The 18,339-nt window shown below is 40.0% G+C and overlaps 1 protein-coding gene across 3 annotated transcripts in view; it reads right to left on the bottom strand.

Annotated features, from left to right (window-relative positions):
- The window catches only part of LOC142216493 (neuronal acetylcholine receptor subunit alpha-7-like), a 170,533-nt gene that overhangs the window by 95,356 nt on the left and 56,838 nt on the right, over positions 1 to 18,339 (bottom strand). For 2 of the 3 annotated variants that reach the window (XM_075284368.1, XM_075284375.1), the window contains one exon: positions 4,734 to 4,813. In XM_075284368.1, coding sequence (XP_075140469.1) covers positions 4,734 to 4,813 — 80 coding nt within the window. The remainder of the gene's footprint in view (positions 1 to 4,733; positions 4,814 to 18,339) is intronic. The other variant, XM_075284381.1, reaches the window with a different exon arrangement.

The raw sequence follows: 18,339 nt of genomic DNA, 5'->3' as shown, positions 1-18,339 counted from the left end.
TCAGAATCCGTCCTCTCTTGCCGCGTGTGAACGAGCCCTTACACTGACCGTGTGAAAGCAGCTTTAGAAGGAGATAGACTCAAATTGCTACATTTGACATCTGTAGTAGGCCAGAACGATTCACATTTTATCAATGTATAAGTATTAAGTTTAAGTATTAATGACTAGCTGGTACTCGCGACTTCGTCGGTGATTGTAGAAGTGGGTACGTAGGCGCGGGTAAGGTTTTCGTACTGTGTATAAGGTATGGGATATGAAATGTAACTTTGTATCTTGTATGATTAAGTATTTTTACCTATTCAATTTCAGATTTTCAATAAATTAGCACTAGAAGCAAAAACAACATCATCTCTATCCTAACTATTTGTGGTTCTGGTTAGTGCATCAGATATTTTAATATTTCTTTGTGTTGAGTTTACTTTGAGGGTAAGACCTCATGTATTGGGTCACAGCGAAAAAGCGCTGCAGGAAAAACCGTGGCAGAAATGCATTGCAGTTATTCCCACAGTGCTTTTCCCAGGAAGTTCGCAGAGGTTTCCTTTGTGGACTTTCTGCTTCAATTACAACTATAGGGAGACCGTAGTTTTTCTGCAGTGTGTAGGTGGAATTGCTAGAATCTGTACATTCTTGCCACAAAGTATTGCACAACGTGGTCCCGTGGCCTAAAACATTTTTGATGGCACTGATTGTCTTTTCAGAGATTCGGCTGGTGGGGAAGGAAAATACTCTCTGAAATAAAGTATGTAAAAAACCCTTTCTTCCTTATATGTGGCTGAAGAAAACAGCTCTCTTCCTTGTACAGTCAAGCTATTTTTTTTTTACAAAGTTTAAAAACTCCATCTTTAATCTGCTTTAACTCTATAGAATGTTAATTTAACGTATCTTATCAATTGTGTATTTCCATTAGGTTTTTTCCTTTCTTGTTGGTCCTGGTACAACTTGGAAACCATTAGAAATCTGCTTTCAAAAGTTGGTTATTCTTTTTTGATAAGTCTCCAGTGCTTGCTAAATCAGTCTTAGGATGTTAAGAACTAAAACATCACATGTGGATCCATTGTAGATCTTTTTCACTTCCATTAACACCTTAAAGGGTTTGTTTCAAGTGACAAACTCTTTTTTTGTAGCAAACATTCTCCATGGTTACCTGGGTAATACCTGAATGACTACTATATATACTAGATAGAATTATTGTGTTAATTAGACTGTTGGGATATCCATGAGGTCAGAATGAGTGTCTGATCTGGCATTCTAAGTATTAAAGGTCATGGACAGTGTTCCCTCTAATGTGGAATAGAAAGTACACGTCTTAATGAGGTCAGTAAACTCAATAGTGGCTGTAGCTGTCTGCCAATGGTGGTCATGGGCCCTACCAATCACTTAATTCCAGACCATCAGACAAGCAAAAGAGCCATAAGATCTGCCAACAGCAGTTTGGTAGCTACTTTGGTAGTTTGTTTGTTACTGTACATGATGATCTCTACACTGCTACATTACAGATAGTGAAAATCTATTACAATGATGTTAGATTGTAGAAATCAGCTCGGTAGGCTTATACTTAGACTTGATTGACTTGTGTCTTTATTAAACTTATCAGCTATGTTACCATGTTAACTGTGCTAACTTTTTAGCCAATTCAATGCTGGATCCTCTTGTATAGAATACTACATTAAAAATAGTTAACTAATTAATACTAGTAAAAATGATAATGAATAATAAACACTCAATATACAAGAATGAAATGTAATATTGTGGGTACAAGAAGGGCAAAAAATGTATCTTGAAGTTCAGCATTGACTGATGTGGTTAAATGAGAAAGCCCCCTTTTACTTAGAATGGTCTATATTAGAAATAGACTGGATTAATGGGGTTACCTTGGATAAATAAAAATGGGTAAGAGCAGGGGCAGAGAGACAAGAAAAAACTCCCATATACTAACCTTTTTAAAGAGGACCTTTCATGGTCCAGGGCACAGGCAGTTCTATATACTGCTGGAAAGCGGACAGTGCGCTGAATTCAGCGCACTGTCGGCTTTCCCGATCTGTGCCCTGGGTAAAGCGCTATCGGTCCCGGTACCGTAGCTCTTTACAGTCAGAAGGGCGTTCCTGACACTCTGTCAGGAACGTCCTTCTCCACAGCAGCATCTATAGCACTGTACAGTGTGAGCGAGGAGGAACGCCCCCTCCCTCTGCTCACAGTGCTCGTCCATAGACGAGTATTATCAGAAGGGGAGGAGGTGTTCCTCCCCGCTCACACTGTACAGCGCGATAGACGCTGCTGTGGAGAAGGACATTCCTGACAGACTGAATTCAGCGCACTGTCGGCTTTCCAGCAGTATATAGAACTGCCTTTGCCCAAATCAATGAAAGTTCCTCTTTAAATCGGCTAAACCAATGGTTCTGGCTAGCCTCTGCATACTTATTTCAGGGGCGTTCACACTACCGTTGGTGTCCGCTCAGCAGTGTCCGTGGCTATTGTCTGTACAAGATTTTAGCAATGGACACTAGCTGGTCTGTTTGCAATTTCCACTCATTTCAATGGGATTTTATCTTGTGTCCTTTAGTGTCCGTTTATAACCATGTCCATTTTTTCAAGCAGACAAAAGAATCCTACATGCAGGACATTTCTGTCTGTATGAAAAAACAGATAGTAAGTGTCAGGTTTTTTTTTAACATTGAGGTCTATGGGCAACGGACTTATAATGGACAGTTACTGTCCGTTTGTGTCCATTATGATAGGTGTCCGTTTTTTTAATTTTTTTTTAAATGGACACCTTCTGTGCGGACACCAATGGTAGTGTGAATCCTACCATAGTGAATACCTACAATACATGCTCACATAACCACTGAAGATATTCACTGGCCACATTGACATGTGACTGACATGTTTCATTCTCATAGTGATACAGTCCTATGAAAAAGTTTGGGCACCCCTGTTAATCTTAATCATTTTTAGTTCTAAATATTTTGGTATTTGCAACAGCCATTTCAGTTTGATATATCTAATAACTGAAGGACACAGTAATATTTCAGGATTGAAATGAGGTTTATTGTACTAACAGAAAATGTGCAATATGCATTAAACCAAAATTTGACCGATGCAAAAGTATGGGCACCTCAACAGAAAAGTGACATTAATATTTAGTACATCCTCCTTTTGCAAAGATAACAGCCTCTAGTCGCTTCCTGTAGCTTTTAATCAGTTCCTGGATAAAGGTATTTTGGACAAACAATTCAAGTTCAGTTAAGTTAGATGGTGGCCGAGCATGGACAGCCCGCTTCAAATCATCCCACAGATGTTCAATGATATTCAGGTCTGGGGACTGGGATGGCCATTACAGAACATTGTACTTGTTCCTCTGCATGAATGCCTGAGGATTTGGAGCGGTGTTTTGGATCATTGTCTTGCTGAAATATCCATCCCCGGCGTAACTTCAACTTCGTCACTGATTCTTGAACATTATTCTCAAGAATCTGCTGATACTGAGTGGAATCCATGCGACCCTCAACTTTAACAAGATTCCCGGTGCCGGCATTGGCCACACAGCCCCAAAGCATGATGGAACCTCCACCAAATTTTACAGTGGGTAGCAAGTGTTTTTCTTGGAATGCTGTTTCTTTTTTGACGCCATGCATAACGCCTTTTTTTTATAACCAAACAACTCAATCTTTGTTTCCAAAATGAAGTTGGCTTCTCCAAATGTGCTTTTGCATACCTCAGGCAACTCTATTTGTGGCGTACGTGCAGAAACGGCTTCTTTCTCATCACTCTCCCATACAGCTTCTATTTGTGCAAAGTGCGCTGTATAGTTGACCGATGCACAGTGACACCATCTACAGCAAGATGATGCTGCAGCTCTTTGGAGGTGGTCTGTGGATTGTCCTTGACTGTTCTCACCATTCTTCTTCTCTGCCTTTCTGATATTTTTCTTGGCCTGCCACTTCTGGGCTTAACAAGAACTGTCCCTGTGGTCTTCCATTTCCTTACTATGTTCCTCACAGTGGAAACTGACAGGTTAAATCTCTGAGACAACGTTTTGTATCTTTCCCCTGAACAACTATGTTGAACAATCTTTGTTTTCAGATCATTTGAGAGCGGGCTGTCCATGTTCGGCGACCATCAAACTTAACTGAACTTGAATTGTTTTGTAGAAAGAAATGGTCCAAAATACCTTCATCCAGGATCCAGGAACTGATTAAAAGCTACAGGAAGCGACTAGAGGCTGTTATCTTTGCAAAAGGAGGATGTACTAAATATTAATGTCACTTTTCTGTTGAGGTGCCCATATTTTTGCACCGGTCAAATTTTGGTTTAATGCATATTGCGCATTTTCTGTTAGTACAATAAACCTCATTTCAATCCTGAAATATTACTGTGTCCATCAGTTATTAGATATATCAAACTGAAATGGCTGCTGCAAACACCAAAATATTTAGAACTAAAAATGATTAAGATTAATAGGGGTGCCCAAACTTTTTCATAGGACTGTATATACACATTATAAAAGGGTATATACAGAAATCCAGATAATGCAATATACATAAATAATACCGACTGTAGATCATGCAGTAGATTATTAAATACATTTGTAATGATATTTCAATTTTACTGAACAGGCCCTAGGCTGAACATGATATATCACACTGTTAAGATGATTCAGAATATATTACAGTATGACAGTGGAGACTGTAGAGTTTGTGTTATGTTTAATAGAATTAACACATGATAGGTTTTACCTGGAGGGATATATTGACAAGCTCCTGAGGAATTCACCAAGACGTTAGTGTGAAATGTTGCATCGAATCTTTCATCTGCACTAAAACACATTCAGGGTAAAGAAGAGTTAAAAAAAAATTAAACAATGTTGGTAGCATATAAAATATCCAAATATTTATACATATATTACATATCCACATTCAGAACTCCTTTCTCAAGTGTGAACAGGATGGCATATACTAATATGTGATCACACGTGAAATACTTATATAGGAAATGGAATTAGTAGAGACCTCCCATAATGGGTGGTCGAAATACATAAACAAATGATAGCAAACAGAATGAATAATATCAAAATTCATGATAAATCAGCAGAATAAACAGATAAACATTATTAAAATCTATAATCAAGTGTTCCATAATAATAAAATTAATATACAAGTAAATGACAAACTACAGAGTGGGCCATTTATATGGATACACCTAAATAAAATGGGAATAATTGGTGATATCAAGTTCCTGTTTGTGGCACATTAGCATATCAGAGGATTAAAAGTAAAAAATTTATATGTAATTTTATAATCAGTTGGTGTATTCCTAGCGCTGGACAAAACAAATATATATATATATATATATATATATATATATATAAATTGAAGGGAAGAGATATAAAACTGTAGATGGGGGAGAATACAATAAGATCAAAAAGATACAAATATATATATATATATATATATATATATATATATATATATATATATATACAGGTAGTCCTCGGGTTACGACGTTTTTTGTTCCGACTAGAGATGAGCTAAAAAGTAAAGCTCCCTCGTAACAGAAAGCTGCCAGCACTCCCGACTAGCAAGGACGAGCCTGCGGCAAATCAACGCTGGTTCTGCAGCAGGTTCGTCCTTGCTAGTCAGAAGAGCTGGCAGCTTGCTGTTATGAGGGAGCTTAATTTTTCTCATAGGAATGAATTGACCAGCGTTGATTGGCCAGTGTACAGCATTCAACGGCCAATCAACGCTGGTTCTGCCGGAGGCTCGTCTGTGAGGAGGCAGAGTCTAAGATTGGACCACAGCAGTCTCCATTGTGGTCCGATATTAGACTCCGCCTCCTGGCCAGCTTTGATTGGCCGAATGCTGTACACTGGCCAATCAACACTGGCCAATGCATTCCTATGAGAAAAAGTCAGCTCCCGCATAAATGCAAGCTGCCAGGACTGTACAGGACATGATTTAGTGTGCAGCGGCTCGGAACTGAGGAAGACTGTACTGTACTGTACTGTATATGGTAGTCTTCCTCGGTTACGAGCTGCTGCACACTAAATCACGTTGATCCGTTCCTACGCGGCGTCATATGGTATGTTTCCAACGCCGCATAAGAACGGATCAACGTTGTAAGTCGAGGACTACCTGTATATATATCTCAAAGGTAAAATAGCATCAGTGTGAACTGTATATACATACATATCCAGTGCAGAGCAGTTATGGTGTAAGGCCTATACTTAGTCACATCTTCAAGGGCTTCATTCAGGCCTGCGGGTATTAATTTGTAGATCTACAACATTTCATTCCACTAAAAGCTTCAAATCCATAATTTACGGTGGAAGAGATGTGATTCAATGGTGTACATTTATATATTTTTCTCCCCCTTTTATTATATAGCTATATATTTATACATGCAGGACATATCTTCTCTATTTATATAACATTACCTTATCTTACTGTAGAACAGGACTTTGGTCATTGGTATAATTAACCTTCCTCCCTCTGGGTTATGTTCAATATGGTCCCTTATATTTGGTACCAGCAATTGTAATCTAACAGCTGATCCTGTATTGGTAAACAGGGATCAGCTGTTTCGCAATAATACAGCAGAATCCGGCGCCGTGTGGTGGTGGTATTGTTCATGTGTAAAATGGAACTTTGTCATATGGTTTGGATTTGGTCCTATCGACTATTTCCTTCATTTCATGGAAGTTAAATCACCTTGATTTTGAACAGATCTAAAAAAAAAAAAAAAACCCTGATATTATAATATTTAAGGGGCCACACGGTGGCTCAGTGGTTAGCACTGCAGCCTTGCAGCGCTGGAGTCCTGGTGTTCAAATCCCACCAAGGGCATAAAACCATCTGCAAGGAGTTTGTATGTTCTCCCCGTGTTTGCATGGATTTCCATCCCATATTCCAAAAAAGACATACTGATAGGGAAAAATGTACATTGTGAACTCTATGTAGGTCTCACAATCTACATTTAAAAAAAAAAAAAAAAAAATTTTATATGTATTAGTTTACATTATGCCAAGATGCCACGGCTCTGTACAGGGATTGTCTTCAACTGCTCTCCCACTGGAGCTCACAATCTAAATTCCAACTTATCCTATTCCAATGTAACCTAGCAGTGTGCTTTTGGAGTGTGGGATGAAACCCAGGTACCTTCAGGAAGCCGAATGGGATTAAGATCTGGGGAGTTTCCAGGCAATGGACCCAAAATCTCTATGTTTTGTTCCCTGAGCCATTTAGTTATCACCTTTGCTTTATGGCAAGGTGCTCCATCATGCTGGAAAAGGCATTGTTGATCGCCAAACTGCTCTTGGACGGTTGGGAGAAGTTGATCTTGGAGGACATTCTGGTACCATTCTTTATTCATGGCTGTGTTTTTAGGCAAGACTGTGAGAGAGCCGATTCCCTTGGCTGAGAAGCAACCACATACATGAATGGTTTCAGGATGCTTTACAGTTGGCATGAGACAAGACTGGTGGTAGCGATCACCTCGTCTTCTCCGAATAAGCTGTTTTCCAGATGTCCCAAACAATCGAAAAGGGGATTCATTAGAGAAAATGACTTTACCCCAGTCCTCAGCAGTCCACTCCCTGTACCTTTTGCAGAATATCAGTCTGTCCCTGATGTTTTTTATGAAGAGAAGTGGCTTCTTTGCTGTCCTCCTTGAGACCAGGCCTTGCTCCAAGAGTCTCCACCTCACAGTGCGTGCAGATGCACTCACACCTGCCTGCTGCCATTCCTGAGCAAGCTCTGCACTGCTGGTAGCCCGATCCCGCAGCTGAAACACTTTTAAGAGACGGTCCTGGCGCTTGCTGGTCTTTCTTGGGCGCCCTGGAGCCTTTTTGCCAACAATGGAACCTCTCTCCTTGAAGTTCTTGAGGATGTGATAGATTGTTGACTGAGGTGCAATCTTTCTAGCTGCGATACTCTTCCCTGTTAGGCCATTTTTGTGCAGTGCAATGATGACTGCATGTGTTTCTTTAGAGATAACCATGGTTAACAGAAGAGAAACAATGATGCCAAGCACCAGCCTCCTTTTAAAGTGTTCAGTGGTGTCATTCTTACTTAATCATGACAGATTGATCTCCAGCCCTGTCCTCATCAACACCCACGCCTGTGGTAATGGAGCAATCACTGAAACAATGTTAGCTGGTCCTTTTAAGGCAGCGCTGCAATGATGTTGAAATGTGTTTTGGGGGATAAAGTTCATTTTCTAGGCAAATATTGACTTTGCAAGTAATTGCTGTTAAGCTGATCACTCTTTATAACATTCTGGAGTAAATGCAAATTGCCATTAGAAAAACTGAAGCAGTAGACTTTGTAAAAATTAATATTTGTATCATTCTCAGAACTTTTGGCCATGACTGTACAAGGCCTGTAAAATCATGGAATTACTTTCATAGCAACATCTCTACTCAGACGTACTTATGTACTGTGACAGACAGACCCTTAACTCTAATATTTAAGGAATCAATAAGGACCAAGTCTGTTCTACATGAGTGGCACATAGTAAATGCAGTGCCAGTATTGGAAGAGGGTTTCTAAAGGTGAACCCGCAATATATACAGTCCTATGAAAAAGTTTGGGCACCCCTATTAATCTTAATTATTTTTAGTTCTAAATATTTTGGTATTTGCAACAGCCATTTCAGTTTGATATATCTAATAACTGATGGACACAGTAATATTTCAGGATTGAAATGAGGTTTATTGTACTAACAGAAAATGCGCAATATGCATTAAACCAAAATTTGACCGATGCAAAAGTATGGGCACCTCAACAGAAAAGTGACATTAATATTTAGTAGATCCTCCTTTTGCAAAGATAACAGCCTCTAGTCGCTTCCTGTAGCTTTTAATCAGTTCCTGGATCCTGGATAAAGGTATTTTGGACAAACAATTCAAGTTCAGTTAAGTTAGATGGTCGCCGAGCATGGACAGCCCGCTCTCAAATCATCCCACAGATGTTCAATGATATTCAGGTCTGGGGACTGGGATGGCCATTCCAGAACATTGTAATTGTTCCTCTGCATGATGCCTGAGTTGATTTGGAGCGGTGTTTTGGATCATTGTCTTGCTGAAATATCCATCCCCGGCATAACTTCAACTTCGTCACTGATTCTTGAACATTATTCTCAAGAATCTGCTGATACTGAGTAGAATCCATGCGACCCTCAACTTTAACAAGATTCCCGGTGCCGGCATTGGCCACACAGCCCCAAAGCATGATGGAACCTCCACCAAATTTTACAGTGGGTAGCATGTGTTTTTCTTGGAATGCTGTTTCTTTTTGGACGCCATGCATAACGCCTTTTTTTATAACCAAACAACTCAATTTTTGTTTCCAAAATGAAGCTGCCTTGTCCAAATGTGCTTTTTCATACCTCAGGCAACTCTATTTGTGGCGTACGTGCAGAAACGGCTTCTTTCTCATCACTCTCCCATACAGCTTCTATTTGTGCAAAGTGCGCTGTATAGTTGACCGATGCACAGTGACACCATCTGCAGCAAGATGATGCTGCAGCTCTTTGGAGGTGGTCTGTGGATTGTCCTTGACTGTTCTCACCATTCTTCTTCTCTGCCTTTCTGATATTTTTCTTGGCCTGCCACTTCTGGGCTTAACAAGAACTGTCCCTGTGGTCTTCCATTTCCTTACTATGTTCCTCACAGTGGAAACTGACAGGTTAAATCTCTGAGACAACGTTTTGTATCCTTCCCCTGAACAACTATGTTGAACAATCTTTGTTTTCAGATCATTTGAGAGCGGGCTGTCCATGTTCGGCGACCATCAAACTTAACTGAACTTGAATTGTTTTGTAGAAAGAAATGGTCCAAAATACCTTCATCCAGGATCCAGGAACTGATTAAAAGCTACAGGAAGCGACTAGAGGCTGTTATCTTTGCAAAAGGAGGATGTACTAAATATTAATGTCACTTTTCTGTTGAGGTGCCCATATTTTTGCACCGGTCAAATTTTGGTTTAATGCATATTGCGCATTTTCTGTTAGTACAATAAACCTCATTTCAATCCTGAAATATTACTGTGTCCATCAGTTATTAGATATATCAAACTGAAATGGCTGTTGCAAACACCAAAATATTTAGAACTAAAAATGATTAAGATTAATAGGGGTGCCCAAACTTTTTCATAGGACTGTAGTCCACTAAATTCAATCTTGGTTGTGGAAAAATGATTTGAATGCTTTAATAGAGATGCAATCCTGGAATATCTCAATGATATCTTATAAACAGGCATCCGCTTGGGTTTATGAGAAGGTAATAACTTGTACATCCTTGGACTAAATCTCAGTAACTAATGGGGTGCCATATAAGTCAGAATTGGATTCTCTTCTTTTTAATTTTTTTTAATAAAATAAGAACACAACCCAGGTATTAAATCTGCAACAGGTCAATTATTGCTATGGGTTTCAATTACTAATAATTTAAAAGGAGCCGGACCCAAAGAGAAGCTGCACATCAGCCGCAGCAAAAGCCCGCCTGTTTTTGGTGGATTTTAATAGTGCGACTTGCCACATATGGCCCTGGTCATAAAGTGTCACAATAACGGACCTAGGAAAATCTCTTTATAATGCTATTAGATCAAATATTAATACAAACAGAAGAAGATTATAAATTTATATCACACAAGCTCACCATTTCATAACCATGTGCTGCCTTATTTTAATATACAGTAAATGACTGACTGTAATAATTTTATGTAAGATTAAGTCACTTTATCATTAGCCTTGGGGTATATCATAACACTACATTATAATATACTTTGCTGGCTTCGCCTACTAGTTCTCTATTACTTAATGAATGGCTGAAGCATTGAAGGTTTCAATTCTGATGAAACTATTAGATTTATTAATGTTTTTGCATTTATAACTTTGTCAGTTATATTATAAAATAATACTATTGTTTGGAAAACTTCTTAAGTGTCCTTCATGACTGAAAAGCCTGATGGAAATATCCAATTTTACGCTGAGTAATTTTTCCTTTGCTCTTTTGAATAATTTATATTCCATATTCAAAATATTTTTGAATGACCTTTTGCAGGACATTTATCCTTTCTAATAACCATTTGTTATATATTTTTCTAAGGGTGCCTGGATAAAGGTTACCTGTTTCCCTGTTTTATATGTCTTTCTGTCTTTTGTAGTGTTCAGTAGTCATAGATTCATCACAATGTACCTGTACTTGTAATTTGTTGATATGAAATAAGCAATCAGTTTCGAGCATCTCAATTGACATTACTAAATAAAAGTGCGCTACATGGCAATCTCTATTTGGTAATTTCAAATCACAAATCTGGAATGTAATGAGATGTGCTGGGTTAACGCAACATATTGGGACAGTATACAGTTCATAGATTAGTATACCATGAGCTAATAAACAAAAACAAAGCTTGGCAACCCAAGTGGAAACACAAATGACTTACTGCATTTATTTAGAATGTGTATGGCTTAAGATTAGGCAATGATAAAGGGAATTCCACTACAGGAAGTAATGGCATGACAATAAAAAAAATACCAGTCAGGTGGAAGCTGACTACAAGGACCCCCAAGGATTAGTCACAGCAATAGGTAAGGTGATTGTCTCATCAAAGACTGGTTTTGTAGGGGAAAGTCACAGTGGACCAGGCATTTTATCTTCAATGACCACTACAGGGTTAATATTACATGGTGACCATACAAATAAATATCTGACCAATCAGCCAAAATGGGAAACTACAAAGCAGCAATCTGTTCAGGCTCATATAAGTGTGTTCCGACCTGGGAACCCCTTCATTAACATCCATATTCTTTATTACGAAATATGAATAGTGGCTGTTCTCATGACGCATTTGTTCCCTGCCATTGACTCTATGGCCATCAGTACTTGGTTGTTAACCAGTTTTGCTCAAAATGGCTGAATAATAAACATGACACAGAATGAAAATGTAAAGGGATTACGGAGGATTAGAAAAATGAATCCGCTTCAATCCTTCCCATTATGCATCAAAATACAGTATGTCTGTTTAATATTTCCTGTTTAATAAAAAAAAAAATTCCCTGCAAAACAAGAATGTTAATAATAGATTATGTTGTTAAAAAATCTTCTTAACCAAACAGAACAATTAGAAATGAAATGTAAGATTTTGAGGAGAAAAACCATTTTCACCAGGGAATTCTAGAAGCTCTAAACAATGGAAGGCAGATCCAGGATTTCACCTGCTTTCTGTATGCATTCTTCCAGAAAGCACAATATTCTAATACCTAATAGTTAAGGGGGTATTCACATCTTAAAGATCTTTACTGCTAGTTTATATAAATTCAAGTCTTTTCCTAAATACATTGCTTTAGAAATGCTGCTTTGTTTGCCTGCTCTGTGAAATTTTTCCTCCCACTGTCAGGCACCTGACCTGTAATCTAACCTCAGGTTGGATGATGTGACTCACTGCTCTCTGGAGGGGAGGGGCTGACTTCTCTGGATTATTTTCAGAGCAGTTATCTCTCCTGCTCTTCCATCCAGGCAATCAGGTCAGCTAATTGCAGCTTGCTGATAAAGGCTTGGACAGCGTGTTATTTATCTATGTAAACACAAAGATAACACTGAGTTTACTACAAGTTTGTTGTCATCAAGGAGCATGTAAGTGTCCTCCAACCTTGTGTAAAATAATATACATTTACGGGGCACATTTGATCTGCATTATTAAAGATTTCTACTAATCATAACAATCTCTCATGGGAATGGGAATGTCTATATCTACTGAGGAACTTCATAGTGTCCTGTCCATCAAACCCCGCCCACAAGCTTGTGTAAGAATACAGGAAGTGAGAAGAGGAGACAGCAGGAAAACAGCAGGGAAAGGAAGTTAGTAAAATGCCTTTAAAAGAATTTACAACTTTGATTTGAATATCAGGTGGAAAAAAATATAAGAGCAAAAAGGTGGCAAGTTCAATTTCAACCAATTTATTTGGATTCCAGACAACCCACCATATATTTTGTACATGTGGATGACATGCCCCAGTGAATCAAGATCTCCTTAAAAAGGCTCATGTTATCCCCATATTACAATATTTTTTTCCTGAAAGCTCCTAAAAACAACCCTTTATCCAAAGGTCAGATCATATGCTGATCATTAATTTTTTGATCAGGATATTGAAAAATAATGGAGAGAAGGGCACTTTTGAAGGGCAATCCTACCCAGCTTAGATATGGATCACAATAACTGTTACCTTTTAATAAAAATTTTCCTGATACCAACTATTAATGGCCTCACATATGAAAGGGCATTATTACATAAAAGGTCGTTGTAAAATGTAGTGTTTATAGACCGCCCCTCTTCAAAATTACTTACAGATTGTAAATTAGTAAAAACTCTTCTGCTGTTACTCCCAATAGAATGGCACCTCATAAATCCTGTTTGATCAAGCGATTAGCTAAAACATTAAACAGGAGTTTTGTATCTTAATTCAATGAAGACAAGGTTGATATGTTTCTACAAAATTGGGATTTTTAATCCTTTTTCAAGTATAATATCCACCTTATTAATTGATACAATCTCCCCTGTTTATATGCATAATTCAGACTCAAGATTAATTCTGGGAGAAGAAGATTTGTATTTTTTTTATATGAACTTCATAAGGGAGTCCATTGAGGCCAAAAGCTTTATTATATGACTCTCCTTTCAATGCAATTACCAGATCCTGTATTGTATTTGGTCTTTCTAACATTTGCCATTGGGTCTCAAACAGTACTGGGATGTTCATATGTTATATATAATTTTTAATATTGGTTAAAGCTTCATCTTTAAATGAGAACAGTATAAATGTTAGTAGAATTTTAAAGGGATCCTATCATTCAAACTCATTTTTTTCTCATTAACATGTCGAAATAGCCTTAAGAAAGGCTATTCTTCTCCTACCTTTCGTTGTCTTCTCCGCGCCGCCATTCGCTTGAAATCCTGGTTTTTGTCGGTATGCAAATGAGTTCTATTGCAGCACTGGGGGCGTCCCCAATGCTGCGTGAGAACTCTCCAACGCCGCCTCCATCTTCTTCATGAACATCCTCTTCACGCGTCTTCTTCCAGTGCAGGCTTCAGACTTCTAGGCCTTGGGCCTAGGGCAAAGTCGACTGTGCATGCTCGCCAGCCATGAGAAAATGGCCACTTACAATACTGTGTAAGAGGCCATTTTCTTGTGGCTGCGGCATGCACGGTCAGCTCTGCCTGAAGCACGAGGCCTACAAGTTTGACCGCCTGCGCCAGAAGAAGTCGCGTGAAGAGGACATTCCTGAAGATGATGGAGGTGGCACTGGAGAGTTCTCTCACAGCATTGGGGACACCCCCAGTACTGTTTGAGTGCTGAGGCCCGCCCCCCAGTGCTGCAAGAGAACTCATTTGCATACCAACCAAAACCGGGATTTCTACGGAACGGCGGCATGGAGAAGAAATCTAAAGGTAGGAGGTAGGCAGAAAAAAAATGTGTTTTAATGATAGGATCCCTTTAAAAAATTAAAAGGCAACTTTGTCCATTATGTTTATGGCGAAGCCATATTTATATCAGTTTTATTATGTTTTACCTCTTTTACTAAATAAACAATTTGCCTGGGGACAGTATATCCTGACAACCAGAACTTTTGTTACTTTTATAACGGCTCAAAACATATTATTTTGCAATTGTGGTATATATTTTTTATTATTAAGTTCACTGTATGGGATAAATAACATTACTTTTTTGGACAGTGTGGATTTATACACACGTGGAAATACCTAATATGTTTTGGATTTTGTTTACATCAGCAACAAGTTTAACCTGCCGAATTAAGAGCATTTTACAACTCCAGCAGCCAGTCCAATGCAGTATTATAGAGCTGGAACCCTGAAGTGATGTAGCAGATACAACTCCTGTGCTCGCTACAGATGTGCACTGGTAATATTACGTCACTGAGCATTAAAAGGGTTGTCCCATGAAAAGCATCCTATCTATACTGCTAGTTTATGTGCATTTAAGACTTTTCCTAAATACATTGCTTTATCAAAACTGCTTTGTTTGGCCGCTATCTTAATTTATTCACTTCATTGCTGACACTGCGTTTCTATGGTCACTGGGCTTATCTGCTCATTTCCCAAGTGATGTAGCTGCCTGCTCTCAGGGGGGAGGGAGGGTCTGACAAGCAATGGAGCTCCTCAGATAGGGGAGGGGGGAGGTGAGAGCTCCGGGATTACTGTGCTGTCTATCTTCAGCTTTTCCACTTATCAGCAAGTTTAACTGAATTTGGCTGATAAAGGCTGAGATAAGGATTCTGTTACCTCTGTATGTAATGCAAGCTGACCAAATCCAGCTCTGCTACTTCAGTTTCCACATCAGCTTTATACTGTGGTAATGCATTTACAACCAATCCCTCAGTACTGACTGCAAACATAGCAGATAGCAGAAACCCCACCCACCAATGTGCCGAGAAAACCAGGAAGTGAAGAGAGCACAGAACCTGCAGGCTGCAGAACAAGAATTATGGGAATACCCCTTTAAGTGATGAAATAATATGGAGCAGAGAAGGAAGAAGTTATCAGCAGCAACCACTGAAAAGGAACCACTACGTCCATATTCGTCCATAAATAGGCAGGACAGAGATAAGCGGCTGCTTAGCACTTCTTGTGCCGTTGTCACGTGTGAAAGGTTTTAGTCCCATCATCCTAAAAGACCCTGCAAACCAGCAAATCATCTAACTATATCTAGGGGGTACCATGGGAAAAAGAGAAAAAATTATTTCTAACAACTTGCTACCAATGTAACATTCCCATGTCCAATTTAGGCCAAGTCACTAATGAATTTTTTAGTTTTGCCCAGAATACCATTTAAAAATTGAAGAGATTCCTTGTGTCTGGAGAATGAGTGTAATAGAAGAAGTAATAGTATTTACTGTATAACATTACATAATAAAACTGCAGCTTGGTCTGGGCAGTTTACTCAGTATTATTCCTGAGACTCACTAATCTGGTCTAGGGTATGTATTATATTCATGTCAGTACGCTGCACAGCTTTACTTATCAATCTCATAGATTTAGAATCGAGTGACAGTATGTATGAGCAACCATAACTCCATGACACCAGACTCCAATTTTGATAATCAGGGGAGTCTTAACAGTTAGGATGAGGCCCCACGTTGTGGAAATGCAGCTTTTTCTTTTGTTACAGTTTTTCTGTGTTTTTTTTAAACCAAAGTAAGGAATGGATTGAAGGTAGAAGTATAAATCCTTCCTAGTAGCTGGGATTTTCATTGTATGCTCTTAGGCCGGGTGCCCAACATGGCGTAAACTCCACAGTTAGGCCTCCGGAAACCTGTGTGGACTTTCTGTGGAATGTTGCGCGGGATTACCCGCGATATGTTGCCGCAGCGTTTTTTTGTCAGTATGGGTGTTATTTTAAAAATGTAATGACACAAACGCGCACTATGGGTCTCAGAGTGTCTCCGATTTTGTCTTTAGATACATACTAGCATCTGCCCGCGACTTCGTGGCGGTGGCGCTGAGCCGGCAATATGTAGGCATGCGCTCTTGGCTTAGACTCACCTGCGCCGCCATGTCCACCCCTGCGTGACCCCGCCAAATACGCTGCTCGCCTGGCTCCAAGGCCTCTGTATCTACCGGCTGTTCCCTGCGCTCATGCTGCTTTCTGCCCCGGCGCCCCCTGGGACCTCTTTTGGCCCCATGGCCCCCCCCCCCTTGTGGCAAACCATGTGCCCCCATTCCATCCCTGGGCACCGTGGCAGCCCTGTCCCAGTCTCCCTCCCAGGGGCCCCCGGGTCTTCTTCCCCAGGCCCCCCTTCCCATGTCTCCCACTGGACCGGCGACCCCGTGCACCACCATCACCCCACCCCTCTCCCTTCTCAAAGTCCCCTAACTCCCCTGCCATCACATCCCCTCTCCCTTAGGCAAATGACACGGCAGACTGACCAGAGCAGACATAGGCAACATCCCCGACGAGCAGGCAGACTCCAGAGGCCGCAGCCGCTGCGGGACAGCAGGCTGAACCAGCGTTCCAGACCGCAGTGCAGGCGACCCCCTGTCCGGCCACGGCAGAGCACTCACGCGGTCCCGTGGTGAGCCCACACAGGAAGGGCAGCCTATGAAGTTCTCACGGCCTCAGAGTACAGCCACTTGTTCCGGACACTCCAGATCTCTGAGAGACACCATGTTTTTCAGCACGTCGGCCGGCTGATAGCTCCACCCACATAGAGAAGCGGCAGCCAACCGGATGAGCGGCTGAAAGGGTTGGGATGACGTCATCCCAGGTCCTACAGCGTCCCAGGTCCTGCAGCGAATTCCAAATTGAAAATCTCCGGTCACGGGAGTGAATTGCAGTGTTCTACGGGAATACCATGTAGCCTAGCTTTCAATCCGGGATGTAAGGTATGCATGTGCGCAATTTCAGGCAAATCCATTCGTCTGTCCATCCAAACATCCAAACTCACAAACCCACAAACATCCAAACACACAAACTTTCACATTTATAATATTAGTAGGATATGATCTTTTATACTTTTCTTCTTGGCTCAGGATATCCCAAAATCAATATATATATACAGCACAATATAACCTAAAACCATGATACCATGATACTTTCTCTCACAAGACGTCATCACATGACTGAATTGTATATAACGTTATATTGATAAGATTAGTGTCAATAGTAAGTGCATACAAAATGTGCAAAAAGTTCCATATTTCATATTCAAATAATTGAAAAGAACTCTGTATTATTCCAGTGACCTTCATTTCCAGCATGAACACTGCAATGAATTGAATCATTTGTGATGGTGCCAAATCTCATATGCATCCCAATTACAATTGCCACAAACCTTGTGCTGTGAATAATAGGCTGGACAAATTATCTAATGTGATGTGAAAGCCATCCCAGTCATGCTACCAACCATGGCAATCTCTAATGATAAGCACAGCAAAACCTTATCATGTTGATTTAATGCATCTATCAAGCATGAATGAATATCTCAGCATTTAGCAATATCATTTACATGAGCATTCAAGTGACAGTTCAGATTATCTAGAAGTATTGACCAGCTCTCTAGAGACTGAAAGTACAAGAAAGAATTCAAACCCTACATAATGGGCAACCACATACCGAGAAATAGGTATTATGTCTATGCCAAAGATTCTGATGACCCCAGGGAGATAACTAAAGGTCCTTAGGCCCTAGTGCAAAAGCTCAACTTGGGCTCTACTGCCCAACCTTGCACAACCATCAGCCGTGTCCTATCTGTAACTTTTAGCAACATTTCCCTTTCCTTCTCTGTCAGGGCCAAAATCACAGTAAAGATTTGGCCACAACATTTCTGTA

Source organism: Leptodactylus fuscus, chromosome 1, assembly GCF_031893055.1.
Source record: "Leptodactylus fuscus isolate aLepFus1 chromosome 1, aLepFus1.hap2, whole genome shotgun sequence".
In the NCBI taxonomy this organism is placed as follows: Eukaryota; Metazoa; Chordata; class Amphibia; order Anura; family Leptodactylidae; genus Leptodactylus; species Leptodactylus fuscus.
The sequence above is the reverse complement of the archived record's forward strand: the minus strand, read 5'-3'. Positions and strand labels throughout refer to the sequence as shown.